General features: G+C 35.9%; 1 protein-coding gene across 6 annotated transcripts in view; it reads right to left on the minus strand.

Annotated features, from left to right (window-relative positions):
* Positions 1–17707, minus strand: part of elmo1 (engulfment and cell motility 1 (ced-12 homolog, C. elegans)) — a 93708-nt gene that overhangs the window by 49980 nt on the left and 26021 nt on the right. For 4 of the 6 annotated variants that reach the window (XM_051872365.1, XM_051872363.1, XM_051872364.1 and 1 more), the window contains exons 2-6: positions 6475–6606; positions 5813–5853; positions 5029–5101; positions 4877–4927; positions 1991–2160 (exon numbers count right to left, since the gene is read on the minus strand). In XM_051872365.1, the coding sequence (XP_051728325.1) occupies positions 1991–2160; positions 4877–4927; positions 5029–5101; positions 5813–5853; positions 6475–6552 (413 nt within the window). In that variant the 5' untranslated portion in view covers positions 6553–6606. Of the gene's footprint in view, positions 1–1990; positions 2161–4876; positions 4928–5028; positions 5102–5812; positions 5854–6474; positions 6607–14427; positions 14450–15094; positions 15352–17707 lie in introns of those variants that run through there. The other 2 variants (XM_051872362.1, XM_051872361.1) reach the window with 2 other exon arrangements.

Raw genomic sequence — 17707 nt, forward strand, 5'->3', positions numbered from 1 at the left:
TGATTAAACACAACAAAACAACAAAGTGTGATCAAACACAACAAAGTGTGATCAAACACAACAAAGTGTGATCAAACACAACAAAACACACTCTCAGACACAACATTGTGGCCTCAGTGTTGTATTGTTTCTGAGAGCACGTTGTTTTGTGTTTAAGGACCTTGTGTTTGAAGGCACATTGTTGTGTTGTTATGTGATTAAAAGCACATTTTGTATTTGAGGGAACATTGTTATTTGTGTTGTGATTGAGGACACTTTGTTGTGTTGGGTTACAGTGCACATTTCTGTGTTGTTTTGTGTTTTATACTCTTAAAAAAAAGAAGTGCTATATAGCACTAAAAGTGGTTCTTGGCTCGTAATCATAGGGGAACCTTTTTTGGTGATATGTAGCACCATATCTTTAAAGGTCCTCTACAGCACCTTTGTCAAATGGTAATATAGAACCCATAAGAGGTGCCATATCACATTTTATTTCTTCAACAAAAATGGTGCTAAACAGCACCAACAGTGGTTCTTTGGCTCGTAAAGAACCTTTGAAGGGGCTTAACAGGTTCTTTGTACAGCAGTACACCCCAAAACCACCCCAAAGAACCACTGAAGAACCATACAGGGGCTTATCAGGTTCTGTATATGGTAGCGGTGCTATATAGCACCTCAGTCATCCCAAAGAACCAGTGAAGAACCGCTGAAGAACCACTGAAGCACCAAGATTTGGTGCTATACAGCACTTAAAGTGTATTTGATTACGAGCCAAAGAACCACTTTTAGTACTATATAGAACCATTTTTTTTTAGAGTGTGTTATGTTTGAAGGTGAGTCGCTGTGTTGCGTTTTAGGGCACTGTGTATTATCGATGCTCTCTTTAAGAATAATGCACTAGCGTTCAGAAGTTTAGAGCCGGCAATGTTTTTGAAAGAAGTTTCTTATGCTCACCAAGGCTACATTTATTTATAAAATATACTAAAACAGTAATATTGTGAAATATTATTACAATTTAAAATGACTGTTTTCTATTTTCTATTTAATTTGCTCATTTCTTATTATTAACAATGTTAAAAACAGTTGTGCTGCTTAATATTTTTGTGGATGAGGATAAATTTTATTGAATTGTTTAAAATAGTAAAAATATTTATAATGTTACAAAAGATTTCTGTCACTTTTGATCAATTTAATGCATCCCTGCAGAATAAAAGTACTGATTTCTTTAAATTCCCCCCAGTAGTCAATAATTGCTTCCCTTAAAACTCATCTTTGATCACCAAAATGACTTATTTAAATGTTTTTTTCATTCATTTAGTATACGCAGTTCTATGAATATGCAAATTAGCCCCGCATCCACTTGTGCACGGTGGTCTTTTGCGGCTGTTCGAACACTTTCGACCATGTGGGCATCTACACCACGAATGCAATCCGGTCGAATGCGTTTTCGACTACCTCTAAAAGTGGTCAAAAGTGGACAAGCTCAAAACGTTTTGCACCCCATTTACACCTGTATTTAGCTTCGACCACTTGTGATCCAATCGACCAAAATGCATCTTAATACCAGGTGGAAACAGGTCAAGTGATCCACTCATTGACAATCACAATTTGATTTAAATTTAATTTGATTTTAGCACATTAAAAACACCACATAGACATATAAACAACATTAAAAACTTGATTTTCTCCACAGGGGGACTTTAACAAAAACATCTTACTGACCCCAAACTTTTGAATGGTAGATTATGTCTAACTACAAGTTTAGTTTATTGGGATTTGAAACCTCCTATTGAACAACACCTCAGAATCTCACTGAGACATTTGAATGGGCTTCATTCACAGTGTAAAATGCAAGTCACTGGCCGTGTCTTTCGGGTTTTAATTTTTAATTCAGGATTTAATTTGCTTAAGCCCTGCTAAGGCAATAAACCAATGAGTGAATATCAAGAGCACTGTAATGAAAACAGAGACAGGAGGAAAGGCAGCCAGAGGAACAAAAACAGTTACTTACTCTGTGCCGCTCTCGACCATCTGTGTAAGCAGCGAGATGCCGTCAAGGTTGATGAACTCCTGAGCAAAGGTGATGTCTCGTGAAGAGTTGGCCAGATCCTTCAGAGCGTCCAGCTTCATGTCCATGCTGGATGACTGGATGCGCTCGTGCAGCTGCTGGGCCATCTGGGCCTGTTACCATGGCCACAAAAGAGGTGTGTTAATGAAGGGGTGACAGATTGTCACGTAGGAGGTCAGGCCTTTTAGTCACACAACTCAAGGAAGAAGGCTAGACAACACTTCTCTAAATCATTGCCTCGCTGAATCCACAATGATTCCCTCATTCAAAAGGATTTAGCATGTCAGTGTGTCAGCTAATGGTTTTACATACTCCATTTATCCTAAGATTCCACAAGTTATATTCAAATAAATTAAAAGCTAGTTTATTCAGTATCAATTTCTGCATTTGCAGTGGCCCTAAAACGTATATGGACACTTAAGACACGCTTAAAAAAAAATTGCATCTGAGTACCAGTGTTATTTTTAGGGGTTCAAGCACGCAGTGCTGAAACCCTATTGTAATTGTAAGGATTTTTATTATTTTTCTTCTGCCGTAAAACTGATCCTGCAAACCAAACCGTAAGGCCTAGAAACTTGGCCAGATGATAGTTCTCAGTTTGGGGAGAGACTGACAAGGTATGACCCAGACTGGCCAATAGGTGATGCTACAGCAATCAAAAACGCAAAACTGCTCATAACTCATAGACCGTTTGTCTTATATCATTGGAATCCTTGGCTCAAAATGAACAAAACAGACATCTCCGATTTTATTTCTACATGGAAAAATTTTCCGCCATTTTGAATTTTTCTAAAACCTTCTTTTGCGAACTAGTCCTAGGTTTTTCGACCGATCGGAACGAAACCAATGCAGAAATGTTCTCTGGAGACTGAATATCAAAAGTTATCAAAAAAAGTTAAAATTTCACAGTTGCTAAAGGGTGGCAAAACATTCTAAGTGGGCGGAGCCACTTTTACTAAAATGGCTATAACTCTTGGATGAAATTAGATATTTTCACCAAACTCGGTACACATATGTATGAGCTCAATCTTTGGTCACAGTTATAAAAAAATAAAATAAAAATAAAATATTCGACGATTTGACACTTGGTGGCGCTATAACATGAAAAAACACGAAAACAGCTAAAAACAACTTCTCAACCGTTAATCTGATTGACTTGAAAATTGGCATGCAGTGTCTTGATTCAAGGAGCCATGATTGTCTATGAAGACAAAAAAAGTATATCTTGGCATATCTTGAAAAACATGGCCGCCATCAGCCAATTAATTTTGAGCACCTTTAAGACAAGGTTAATAGAGGCAGATCGGAACGAAACTCAGTGGGCATGCTCGACTCATGGTCTTAGTGGTCTGTAAGAATTTTGAAAGAAATCGGCCACTAGGTGGCGCTAACAAGTTTTACACCTCTGTAATCATGTGGTTTTTCACACATACACACAATATTCATATTATTTGATATATCTCATCATGCTGAACAACTTTGCCTCAAGAACCACTGCTGTCAATCAAATTGTTCATTAAATATTCATTATTAAATAAAAAAAAAAACTTTTGCAAACTAGTCTTAAGTTTTTTTGCCTGATCGGAACCAAATCAGTGCAGTACAATTCTCTGGACTCTCTAGATCAATAATGATAAAAAAAAAAAAAAATTGAACTTTACCCTTTATGTAGCTATAACAGGGTCATTTAGAAAATGAGCATGGCAAAATACACTCAAAATCCTAAACGAAAACTCAAAACTTCATGAAAATAGGGGAGAACTTTAAGTATATGATTCTAAAGAAACATGCCAACTTTTATGGAGATTGGACCACAGGTGGCACTATAACTGTTAAAAGCTTAAAAAACATATTTCCTATGGTAAACTGCCTGTATTGGCTATAAATAGTCTTTTCCATCTATGAATGAGATTGCTACATGCTTGCTAAATGAAACATAAAAACATTTTGCGCAACTGCTAAAAGACCTTTAAAAAAAATAATAATAATAAATAAATAAAATCGCTTGAACCCCGATAATTGCTGCTCGCAGCTATATATATATATATATATAATTGTAATATATCATAGATTTTATTAATATTTTTAATTAGCTTTTATTCTAATATTTTATGTTTTCATTTTAATTTTAGTTAAAGCTTCAGAAATTTTGTTTTTGTCAATTTGTCATTTCAGTCATACTTCAACACTCTCACTTCAACACTTTCAACACTTCGATTGCACCAATGTAACTGAAAACAGCATCAAAATATGCTTCATCATGAACACTATTGCTTTCTTCTGTGAAACCTAACGAAACCATACAGAGCACTGATGACCGTTAAATATCAGTGGTGGCTGGTACAGAACATCACAGGAAGAGAAACAGCCATTGTTGTCATTATGCTGGAGGGGACGGTTTCAAATGTCACAGACATCAGCTTTAAATATCATCATCCCCAAGCTGCAAATTCAGATGGGTCATAAGAAAAGCAGTTTCTGAATGAAATATCTATTCTAATGTAATGTGCTTCCAAAACGACAATACATTTTTATAACAAAGAGCCGATCCCGACATTTTCTGTAACCGGCAGAGAGAAAAGAAATGAAAATAATGACAGCTGGGTGCATTTTACGCATTGACAGGTCACACAAGAATGTTTCTCAGCTGCTGCCTGACACTTTAGGAAGCTTTGGTAATATAACCTTTCACCCCTCACATCTGAAGGATTACAGGCCCCAGCTGGATGGGGCAGGGCTTCAGAGGATAAAGGCAGGTTCCTCCTGCTGATGTAGCCTTTATATACAGTATGTACTTCTGGCATCTGTAAACTCAAATGTGCTACTCACAGCAGATGTAGTAAGCCGCAGAATGGAGCCATTTTTGATGTTGTTGCGATTCTGTGTTTAAAAAGAAAAGAGGAAAAGAGGTATTGTTATAAGGAATATTTTAAACTAATGAACTTAGCAATACAGCTTCTTTTCGAGATTTTGCATTGAACCTTTTCGGTGATGTAGAAGTTGGTCGAGTCAGCATTCTGCAGGGCATAGGTTTCAGGGTTTGGCAAGTTCCACCTAGTCAGAGAAAATTTAGACAAACATCGAAGATTGCTATACAGTGATGTTTGCTGCTGTGTAACAAAAACAATATCAAGAAAATGTGCATACCTGCAAACTCTGACAGGAAAAAAGGTAATGGGAGTTGGGGTGTTTTTCTTCTCAAAATTTCTTGGAATTAACAGTTCAAATCGGTTTCAGAAAATTCTGATATTATAATAGAGCTATATGCTGTATAGTTCTATTATAATATCAGAACTACATATGTATATATATTGTTTATACTGTAGTTTATACAATGTAAAGTTGTATAAACTACAATATAAACAACTTTACAGTTCAAATAATGCAAGTTTTGACAAAAAAATGCTCTATAAAATGATAAATCTCACATTTCAGCATAATTATGTATGTTATATATATAATTAGTATGAACCAAAATGGCAGACGTTAGGTGGCGTATACGGAAAAGTAGAAATACAACGGTTACCCCTGTACACAAAGCAGCGCTGCGTTTATAAACACTATGACAATGAGATAAAAAAAAATGCCACTGAAATGGTTCCCTTCAGATATACATTGACAAATAAAAACTCCTCGGATTTGCACGGATCACGTAAATGGCCTATTTCAATGTCAGAATGGCGAATTTTGCCAAAAGACGACAAGTTTGCAGGTATGAATGCATAAAACTTAAAAAATAAAAAATAAAAATTGTTTGTTACTTACCCGTCACACACTTCTTTAATGATGGCTGAGAGGGGCTTTTTCTGCAGCAAACAAAACAAAACAACAAGAAAAAGGTTTTTACCTCTAGTCTTAGAACTGATATTCTACCTTATTTCTTTATATATAATAAACATTCTTCATATCCAATAAAACTGCTGCATTTACATCAGTTTCTATGACTTTTGAGCAAATATTTGGTTGAGTCAAGTCAGGAAAACAGAAAAGAGCAATGAAAAATGAATGAAGAATTTCAGAATAAAGATGAATGATGAAAAAGGATTTATCCAAGGTAAGTCTCAATAGTTTTTCTATCACAGCACTGCAGGGCCTTTTCTCTCACATGGTAAAGGAATAGTTCAGTGAAAACTGTATTATTTATTCACAATGTTGTTCCAAACTCATATTCAGAAGATATTTTTCTGTGGAGCAATTACTGGGCACTAGGGGTCCCTTATTGGTGTTGTGTTTTCTGATATCAACAGCCGTGGTCATGAAATGTCATTGTATGGAACATTCTAAGGGGTTTAGAATGACATGAAGCTGAGTAAATATTGACAATTTACATTTTTACATGGGCAAAAAAGCAGCCACACACTTCTGTAAGATAATTATGCATGCATATACAAGCATATATGGAGATATAGGCAGCTATAAGAACTGACCTGGTCAATCTCCATAAGTTTGGGAAAGGCCCCCGGCCACTCGATGGCCACCTTCACAATGTCTGCTGGGGGCGGCATGGCTGCGCTGATGGAGGATGTGGCCTCTCACTGCTGCCTGGCTGTCATCCAAGCCTGTAGAGGGAGACATAGGGAGAGAGCGAGGGTCACACTATGCATACTAATTTATCAAACACATCTCTTTTCCAGAAATCTGATTAGTACAACAAGGGATGTCAAAAGTACAAATAAGTAAATTTTATTCTATACAACATTCTCAAGAGCACATCAGACATTTTCTGCTGGTACTGAGAATCGAACCCGCAACCTTTGGGTTACCAGTCTGACTCTAACCATTAGGCTATGACTGTTATCTATATGAGCTTTTAACATCCATCTCCTTCCTATCTGTTACAGCAACTCAACAGACTTCCATATATTTGGTTAAAAAGCATGTTAGACCTCGGGGTCAGAACAGAGAGTTCCTTCTGTCCCTAGATAATTTGCTGCTAATGTGCAAAAGCTGACACTGAGGAATTCTTCTGGAAAAACGTGAAAATGTATTTCAGGAATGCAAAGCTTTGACTGGTGCAGTGTGAGAGATCCACTCTGAACAAGAACATTCTTCCTTTGTGATATCTGATACTTGACATTTTAATTGCTGCAGTAAGATCTACATACTTAAACACTTTTATTATATTATGTCTGAACTTTGCTCTTAAACTAAAACTATGGAGATCAACTGACATCAGACAATACACATCACCTATTCATTTCAATAAAACCTGGTGGTGAACAATTTTGAATTAATGTTATAAAATTAAGTAAATCTACAGCAAAAAGGATTAAAAAAAAAAGCCTGATGCTTTAAAAAAAAGTTATGAAACAAATTAATGAAAACAAATTATGAAATCTACAAGCTACATTTATACCCTACTAAAGGTTATAGGCTTGTAGTAAAGTATTAACTAGTAATTAACTAGTAATTAACTAGTCAGTCTTATTAATTAGTATATATTGGTCAAGATGTGCTATTCAATCCAAACAAACAACAACAACAACAACAACAACATACTAAGTTGCTTCTTATGTAAAAAGACAAAAAAATATTTTGATACAGGACCTTTATACAATATCTCTGACTCTTAGAATTTTGCAACTGTACCTTTAAAGGAACACTCCACTTTTTTTGAAAATAGGCTCATTTTCCAACTCCCCTAGAGTTAAACAGTTGAGTTTTACCGTTTTCGAATCCATGCAGCCGATCTCTGGGTCTGGCGATACCACTTTTAGCATAGCTTAGCATAGTTCATTGAATCTGATTAGACCGTTAGCATCTCGTTAAAAAATGACCAAAGAGTTTTAGTATTTTTCCTATTTAAAACTTGACTCTTCTGTAGTTACATCGTGTACTAAGACCGAAGGAAAATTAAAAGTTGCGATTTTCTAGGCCGATATGGCTCGGAACTATACTCTCATTCCGGCGTAATAATCAAGGAACTTTGCTGCCGTACCATGGCTGCAGCAGGCGCAATGATATTACGCAGCGCCTGTGACCCCCTGCTTGCACAGGGAGCGTGCCTTGCAACCATGGAGACATTTGTGAGAGATGCTGCGTAATAAGACTTCTATACGAAAACGACTTCTGTTATGGTTGGCTTGCCTCAACGTTTTTCCGTGGGCCAAGTTGCCGAGTCGTTGATGTAAACAAAGACTGTCATATATTAATGTGCTCATGGTTGTAACATCATAATGATGAAAATTTGACATGTTGACAAATGGCTCATTTTGGCAGTTTAGTTTCTACAAATGGTCTTGGTGGATTGCTGAGGGAGCTTTGTATTGTGATTAGAGTATGTCTACACAGTATACTGAACTCTTTATTTCAAAATAGCAAGAGAAATGTTGTTTTCCATGATATGGACTATTAGCCGAAAGTCAGTGGACTTTTTCTTTCAGCCCATTTCAGACAGCAATACGGAGTACCAGTGTGACAGTGAAAAGCAAATATTTCTCTCTAAAGCACATTAACAAATATAGTCATTTGCACTTTAAAGATAGGCTTTTCCTTTATAAGTGTTATAGTCAAACTAACATAAGTTAATTCTAGTTCAATTTTCCCTAAGCATCTGGCCTGCAAAATGTACTAAATAAGCATTTAAAGATAAATAATTGTCTGAGGTCTCATAAAAGGTACAATAGAAATACATTAAAACAGTAAACCCTCTCCAAGAAAAGGTTAGGTGAGCCGATAAAGATAAATTGACATCCGCTAAAGCAATATGTAAATTATTTAGTACTCCTGACACTCGGGACATCTTTGGTCCTTGTGGATAAACCCGGTTACATTTTTAATCCCCCGTTCCATAATGCATGGGGTTTGATTCTTGGAGAGAAAACAAGAACACACGCAGCCTGTGAAACAAGCATTCATTCAACCCATTCAAACAAGCTGCCATGTCACTCTGCCATGACTCATCCCATAATAATCTCCAAAGACACTACCCAGGCTCTGTTGCTATGGCAGCTGTTCCATCAGAAGTTGCATCTTTCCAGGGTGGTTCTCTTGGAAATGTTTCATTCCTTATAAGAAGTTTGCCCATTACAGATGGCATGGATTTCAGCTGACAGAAGTCAATAAATCTCAGTACCAGGTTTTATGTAAAGCTCTCAGCTGTCGTTCAAATGGACAGAATAGCTGCACTTTTGTTTGAAACAGAGTTTAATTTTTAATCCGTTGCGGTTATATGATTTGCAATACTGTAAACATAAATTGAGAGAAACAGAAGCTAAATTTAATGAGTCGAGGCAACTTTGGTACACAAGAGCACAAAATACCCTTAATTTATTTTCCACTGGCAGCTGAGCATCCCCCCGTGAACATTGCACAATGCATACTAAAGATGAACAGGGTGTGTTCACACTTGGCAGGTTTGGTTAGAGTAAAACAAATGCTGGTGCGATTGCTCTGTTAGTGCGGTTCATTTGTGTGAACTATTGGAACCGTGGTGCGCATCAAACAAGTGGACTGAGACCCAACTTTTTGCTTCCAAACAAACTCTGGTCCGTGCTGCGTTCATATTTCAGTCAAACGCACCAAAGACATCTAAACAAACCTAAAAAACATGACACAAGGTCACAAGATGTGACCAAAAAGGATATACCTGGTACCTCTCGTCATAGGAAATAGTACAAGCGGTTTTATTCCACACTGTATGTTGACAGTAAAAGTATGAACTGCTGGATATGTGGATTAAATAAAGCCAGTGGGACACAAGCAACAGCCATGTAAGGTGTATTTTCAGCTAAAGCATTCGCATTTCTTGTCGATCGAAAGTTCTACAAAACAAAAGCCCAATTGATGTGAAACAAATTAACATTTTTGATAGACATGGTTTCTTAAACCTACACAATAATGCTGATGAAAAGAACCGAGACAAAAACAGACTGACAGAATGGATTTGATTTCTTCAGAGGGCTTAATAGACCAGTCAGATAAACAGGCAGGCCTAGAGATGTCTCTGTCTCTCTGATGGGGGGCAGGAACACACGCAGCATCATTTCTGGAAAACCTGTTGAATTAATCAATCACTCTGGCCAGTGTCCACATCTACCACCAGTTTCCACGAAACATCCACTGGGTAAACGTGAAGTTGAGGAGCACTTTATACTATACCGTCTTTCTCATTCTGCACAATAACAGTTTTCTAGACATGCACCATACCAATGATTTCGGACATGATGTCAAATCAACCGAATTTTAGAAACTTCCCTAGCTAAAATTTTTGATTTGTTAATTTTTTTTTTCATTTTGATAGAGGGAAACAAGATATATTTCTGGTTTTAACATTATTTGTTCTTCACACATTCTTTAAAAGAAAATAAGTTTTAGCTGGCATTTGATACTTAGGCTTTCTTCTTCATTTATGTATTTATTTCAAATGAAAAAAAAAAAAAATGAAATCAAAATCCAATTTCTTTTAGCCGGGGTTGAGTTGGCACGGAAGGACCCACATATACAATGGCAGTACCATTGTACCATGTTATTATCATGTTTTTAGGACATTTACCATGTTTAAGACACATGCGACTACAATACCATGGTTCAAGGATATGTGCCATGACAATATCATGTTTTTGGACATGAGACATGGCAATACCATGCTTTTGGGCATGTACTAAGGAAATACCATGTTCCTTTGAACATATACCATGACAATACCAAGTTTTTGGACATGTACTAAGGAAATAGCATGTTTTTGGACATATACTAAGGAAATAAAATGTTTCTTTAGACACATACCATGGCAATACCATGTTTTTGGACATGTATTAAGGAAATAACATGTTTCTTTGGACATATACCATGGCAATACCATGCTTCTTTTGACACATACCGTGGCAATACCATGTTTTTGGACATGCACTAAGGAAATAGCATGTTTTTGGACATATACCATGGCAATACAATGTTTCTTTGGACATATACCATGGCAATACCATGTTCTGGGGCATGAACCATGGTAATACCATGTATTAGGACAAGCACCATGGTATTTTTATGTTTTAGGACATGTACCATAGTAATACAATGATGCTTTAGGACATGAACCATGGCAATACAATGTTTTAGGACATGGTACATATCCTAAAAATCAAAATAATACCATGGTACAAGGCAATTCCATGATTTTAGATGTGTTTGGAATACCATGTTTTTGGACACATACCATGGCAATAACATGCTTTTCGACACATACATCATGGTACATATCAAAGTACCATGGTATCGACATCAGATAATATCAATGTACCGTGATACAGTCACAGTACTTTTTAATTAGAGACAAATTATAGCAATAACAATAACTGCAGTAATTGCAAGCCACCCTGAAGCATAATTACAAACCAAGCAGCCGACATTATGTTTCATTAGTATTACTCAGAAGTTATGTAAAGATCTAACTGCACTGTAAAATGATCAGTAATGTAACATATGACCCACAAGAAAACACTGGTACAGGATCAAACTAAAACAGCCTGTTCATCCTTGCAGTCAAACAGAGACTACCTTTACTAGATGCTGAGCATCATGGACGGTACAGCATGTGGTTGTCAGTGTGATAGGCCCAGTGCCGTTTAAATGTTAAGACTTCACTCCTGCAGAGAGCACAACACTACCAAACCGAACAGCTGCAGTCCATCAGTTGTGAGAAGAAAGTGAAAGAATGCTCAGAAGTTCACATTTTCACCAGGTTTTGCTTCCCTGGATTGCCCACGTCCTGTATAGATTTCAAAAGAGCCCTCCAGTGATTCATCTGACACCTCTACAAAGGGCCCCAGAGCACAGAGGGCCCACACCGTCAGGGGCTACAAAGGATCAGCGAGCTTTATCTGTGCTGAGAAACAAAGACACGCGAGACAGCTACTGAGTTATTGCTACTCACGTTCTCTCTTTCGCTGAGCCAGTCTGCTCTCATTTCTACCCTGCAGGTCTGACCTGTGCCATGTTCCTACAAATCTTCTGGAGATGATATGGAGAGATATTCTGGAGAGACAAATCTGTGGGTCCAGTCTAAGACACGTCCCGTTTTGAGACACATATATCTGTATTTCCATTGGTTGCTATAGTAATGATGTAAATATCAGCATGATGCCAAGAGACATTCTCATACAACAACTGAGCGGAGCTGTCAGTGTGGAAGGAGAGGATGGGAAAATCAGAGACTTGGACTCTGCTCACATCTAACATGACACCTCGCCTCAGCGCTGAACTCAAGAGTATGACGAACATACGCAACAGGCATTTTACACATTCATGCATGTATTGTGCAAAACCACTGACTCATTCACTATTCATAGTGAATGTCACACCATTCACATGAGTAAAGTTTGAGTGAAAATGAGTGTATTCAGACACAGCTTCAGACAACACTGCACACTTTTGTATGTTACGTACGGGTCATATCCTGAAAGACCAAAATTTCTCAGATTTGACCATTCAGACGGACACAAAATAAGATAAAATACAATAAAATAAAGAATTTTATTAAAAAAAAAAAAATGTAATTATATTATTATTAGTAGTAGTAATATTAATAATGATAATAATAATAATAATAATAATAAATATTAATAGATAAAAACAAACAAACTATTGTTATTATTAATAATACTAATACTAATAATAAATGAATGAATACATAAATGATTATTTTTAACATTATTTGTATTAATAAGAACAACAACAATCATAAATATTGAGCATTGGCATGTTACCATGTTTTTGGACATATACCTGTCATGTTTCGAGTTTGTTTTTGATCTGTTTCTCCCTCATGTTTGAGTTTCTTTGTTATTCTTTGAGTCTGTTAATTAGTTCAGTTCTCCTCTGTTCTCCTTGTTTGTATCCTAGGTTACTCATTTGATTGGTGTCCTCAGTTCAGCTGTTTCTTGTTAATTAGTCTCATTTAGTCCTTTGTTCACCTTGTATATAAGCCCTCAGTTTCTGTCTAGTCCTTGTCTAGCTTTGATTATGTTACGTGGTGTTAGTAAGTTACTTTCCTGGTGATTTTCCCTGTTCCTTGTTCCTAGTACTCCATTAAATCGTGACAATACCATGGCAATACCATGTTTCTTTGGACATGTACTAAGGAAGAAGCATGTTTTTGGACATGTACCATGGTAATACAATGTTTCTTTGAACACATACCATGGCAGTACCATGTTTTGCGGCATGAACCATGGTAATACCATGTATTAGAACAAGCACCATGGTATTTTTATGTTTTTAGGACATGTACTATGGTAATACCATGATGTTTTAGGACATGAACCATGGCAATACAATGATTTAGGACATGGTACATATCCTAAAATCAAGAAAATGCCATGGTACATGGCAATTCCATGATTTTGGATGTGTTTGGAATACCATGTTTTTGGATACATACCATGGCAATATCATGATTTTCAACACATACATCATGGTACATATCAAAGTACCATGGTATCGACATCAGATAATATCAATGTACCGTGATACAGTCACAGTACTTTTTAATTAGAGACAAATTATAGCAATAACAATAACTGCAGTAATTGCAAGCCACTCTGAAGCATAATTACAAACCAAGCAGCCGACATTGTTAATAACATAAATATCATGTTTCTGGACATATACCATGGCAATACCATGTTTTGGGGCTTGAGCCATGGTAATACCATGTTTTTGGACATGAGCCATGGCAATACCATGTTTCTTTGGACACATACCATGGCAATACCATGTTTTTGGACATGCACTAAGGAAATAACATGTTTTTGGACATACACCATGGATAGATAAATAAACACAAACTATTATTATTATTATTATTATTATTAATAAATCAATGAATACATAATTGTTTTTCATATTAATTGTATTAATAATAACAATAATAATAAACATTAATAAACAAATGAATGAATGAATGAATGATTTAAACTAATTCAGAATTCACATTATTTATAATCACTGGATTTCATGTTTTTGTTGTTCATAAAAAGTTTTTAGTTTGTGTTTTTTTTTAAGAAAATTTGATGCGAGTTGGGTTTAAAAAACTTTTTTTTTTTTTTGCTGTCTGTCTAAATAATGCGTTAGAGGGGAATATGTGAAATGTAAGAGAAGTTTGAAGTGTTTTTAACCATATTTTTTACAAAAATACTACAGTGAGGGTATTACTTAGTAATATAATGATACTATGAGACCATGGTACTGAATGATTACCATAATCATGCCCAACAACCATAGTAATACCATAATTCAATGTCTAAAACAATACAGTAGTTCCATACTTTTTTCTTAGTATAATCTCTGTTTGGGAAACAATAAGAGATGAACATCAGCCAAGAATGATGTTTTGACATAAAATACATGTTGTAAGTTACAATCAAACACTTAAAACAACTAACCGTTTCCTCTCCTAACAATGATCTGTTAAAAAAGAGAAATATAAAGAAATATTATGTCAGTCAAGAGATTCTGTGTTGGTTTCTTTCAGTCTGAGCCACAGCATGCGCCTAGTATCAAAAACAAGTCTTCTAAGTCTCATGCAGTAACCAGGATATCCTGTCATAGCTAAGCAACAGTTTCCACATCTTCAGCTCCTTGCATTTGCATCTCACTAGTACTTACAAGGAAACTACACTTTATAGTAAAAATTACCCTATAGTGAACTTGTAATGATCAAAGTGACAATGTCAATACAAACATCCACCCACAAAAAAAAAAAGGTATGTACTAAAAATATGAATGCATTTAGTAGTACAGTGTAGATAATGTCACTCAACAGGACAAAAACATCTCAAATCGAATCTGAATTATACATAAATTAAAAGCACATTCAAGAGTCTAAGCCGGCCGATTGCCTCGACTGCTGGTTGAAGACAACTCAATGAAGCAAACAGACCAAACTAAAAGTTTCAACGTATGTAATGCATTTAGATTTTCAAAAAGAAACCTGCAGCCTGGTTCACAGACAGATTTTTAGTGATATATTAGGGGTCGCAGAGCTGACCCCAGTGGCCGAAGCCACACCCTGAGCGGCCCGGACTCATCCTCAAGCATAAAGAAACTTACCCGGAAACCTCCGCAACTAGCAGCTGTTGGAACAAGTCGATGTTTCCAGCTCTTTAAGCCGATTATTCTTCAGCAGTACAGTATGCTGCCTCTGCACCGAGGTGCATCATCAAAAAAAAAAACTTTCAAAATCAAGACTATACCTGTATTTATCACACGACTTTACACAAACCTCGTCTTAACCAGTGAGAAAGACAGAGAGATAAAGAAAAAGAGGTGAAAGAGACGGAGGAAGTAGGCGTTCATCACGAGAAGAGGAAACTGCTGGGCCACAGTTACACAAAAAGGCGGCAAATTTCAAAGACGCAACACAACTGAAGACGTGAGGAGGAAACAGACCCACGGGCTCCATGCTCGACTTATCTGAGAGTGTCGAACAATAACAGGAAATATGGAGACGCACTGATTGCTTGAGATAAAGTGATGATTTGGTGCATGTATTTAAAAGGACAAATAATCTGAAAATAAAGCTGTGTGGTCATTAGGTAATAGGAAGTAGTTTTCAGACACGTATGTATGTCTGTAAAAGAAAAATGAAAGAAATTATACTTCACATAAAGATAATGAAACCTATTTTAGGACTATTATGATTTTTTTTTTTACAGTAACGACTTTCATGGGACAAATTTTCATTCATAATTCTCATTACTGTAAAGAATGTGTGACAACAAATTCCTTTAATACAATAATGAAAATCACCCTGACATAACTTTTTTCCCCCCATTAAAATCAGAATAAAACTCAATAAACCATGATTTATTAATACTGTGTTTACTAATTCTTTTTTTTTTTTTTGCATTACAGTAATGAGAATAAGCAAAAATCTGCAGATCCTAAAAATATATATATTTTAAAAAAATAAAAACAATATAAAATATAAAAATAAAAAAAATATAAAACAAATAAATAAATACTTAAAAAAACAAAATAAAATAAAATTAAATAAAATTAAATTAAATATTAAATAAAATTAAAATGAAATTTCACACTCAGTTGAGTTTAATAAATGCTTCTGCATCTTAAGGAGTACAAATAATATGACATGAAAGCAATCCAATGTGTAAAATTTCTTAATACAAAAAATAAAAAAATAAAAAATAAAATAAATACAAATAAATAAATACATAAAAAATAAAATAAAATAAAAATTTCACACTCAGCTGGGCATTTAATAAACACTTCTGCATCTTAAGGAGTACAAATAATAAAAAAGGAGTGACATGAAAGCAATCCAATGTGTAAAATTTCAAATAATCCCTTTGATTTTTCAAAGAACTCATGCGTCCTCTGCGATACATGTGCGGCCCACATAAACAAAGTTGACACTAGACTGACACTGACTCACAATGCCATGGTAACAAAATTAAAAAACAACCCATCAAGAGAAAAATAACATGCTCAGATTATGACTAGCTGGGCAGAATGACATTCCCGGAAACTGATGCCTGGTGCAACACACAAATAGCTCTAATGATCAGTGTGCTAACTGTCACAATGGCACATTTTAAAGGATTAAAAAAGGAAATGAGCACAAGAGCTGCTAATTACAGAATGGGACGGCCACTCTCATTTCCCATATTTGCTCATCCTCTCACATTATTTCGAGGAGCATGCTCTGTTGCTCCTGATGCAATAGCACCAGCTGGGTGGCAAACTCAGGAACTGCTAACATCTCATTACCCTTTAAAGGTTCAAGAGTATGATGGCTAAATTGGCTTATTTCAGTGAATGAGAAGGAGCATATGTCGGTTCCACCCATTGTGGGCTCCTGGGGACCGACAGGCCCTGCTCTCACAGCTGTTGAGGTGGCTCTGGGTTCCCTCGAGCTATGAATAGAGATCAGTGGAGAGCTGGTCAATGAAAAATGTTGGGTCTGGCCTAGATTCATGCGTGGTCGAGTACATCAAACCATTGCTGTTTAGACTGACTGGTAAAATTGGTCAAGGTCTCCGAGACTTGCTAGAGAGAAAGAGAGACAAAGGAGGAGAAAGAAAGAGAGCACATTTTTCCAGAAAATGAACATCTAAAATTAAACAGTGTCCTTCTTTTGGGGCGTTTACTGTGATAAATGAATGGCAGCTCCACTTTCAGTACAATGTGCAAAGTTCAGATGTTCTCTATTAAAAGTGTACTGATGCACCAAAACCTAAATAGAAGTTTTCATTCAGTGAAATGAGTTGTATATACTGTAAGCATTTAATTTGCACATAAGGCAGTTTTTATATTAACTTTTTAAAGATATAATTATGTTTCTACTAATTTTTTTTGTTAAAATAAAAACATTTAAACAGTGGCTAATAAAAACTTGTGTTTGAGAGATTTATTAAAACATACAATAAATAATGAATATGTAATATTCAATGTGGTTGAAACAATGTCTGAGCGATTACATGAGACATGATACATTTCAGTTGTACTATATCTTTCAAAATACCTTCTGATGTTCATTCATGTTTATTTCGTGCTTTAACTAGTAGTAAAGCTGAAGAGATGGAGCAAATTATGTGCATCATATGCACACTTCAAAATCTCCCCAGAAGTAGTAGGTCATCTGGGGTACTCTTTGCATACTCTTTTATGAGTACTGTGAATTCGGACATACTTCATTTGTCA

Source organism: Ctenopharyngodon idella, chromosome 19 (assembly GCF_019924925.1).
Source record: "Ctenopharyngodon idella isolate HZGC_01 chromosome 19, HZGC01, whole genome shotgun sequence".
Classification (NCBI taxonomy): Eukaryota; Metazoa; Chordata; class Actinopteri; order Cypriniformes; family Xenocyprididae; genus Ctenopharyngodon; species Ctenopharyngodon idella.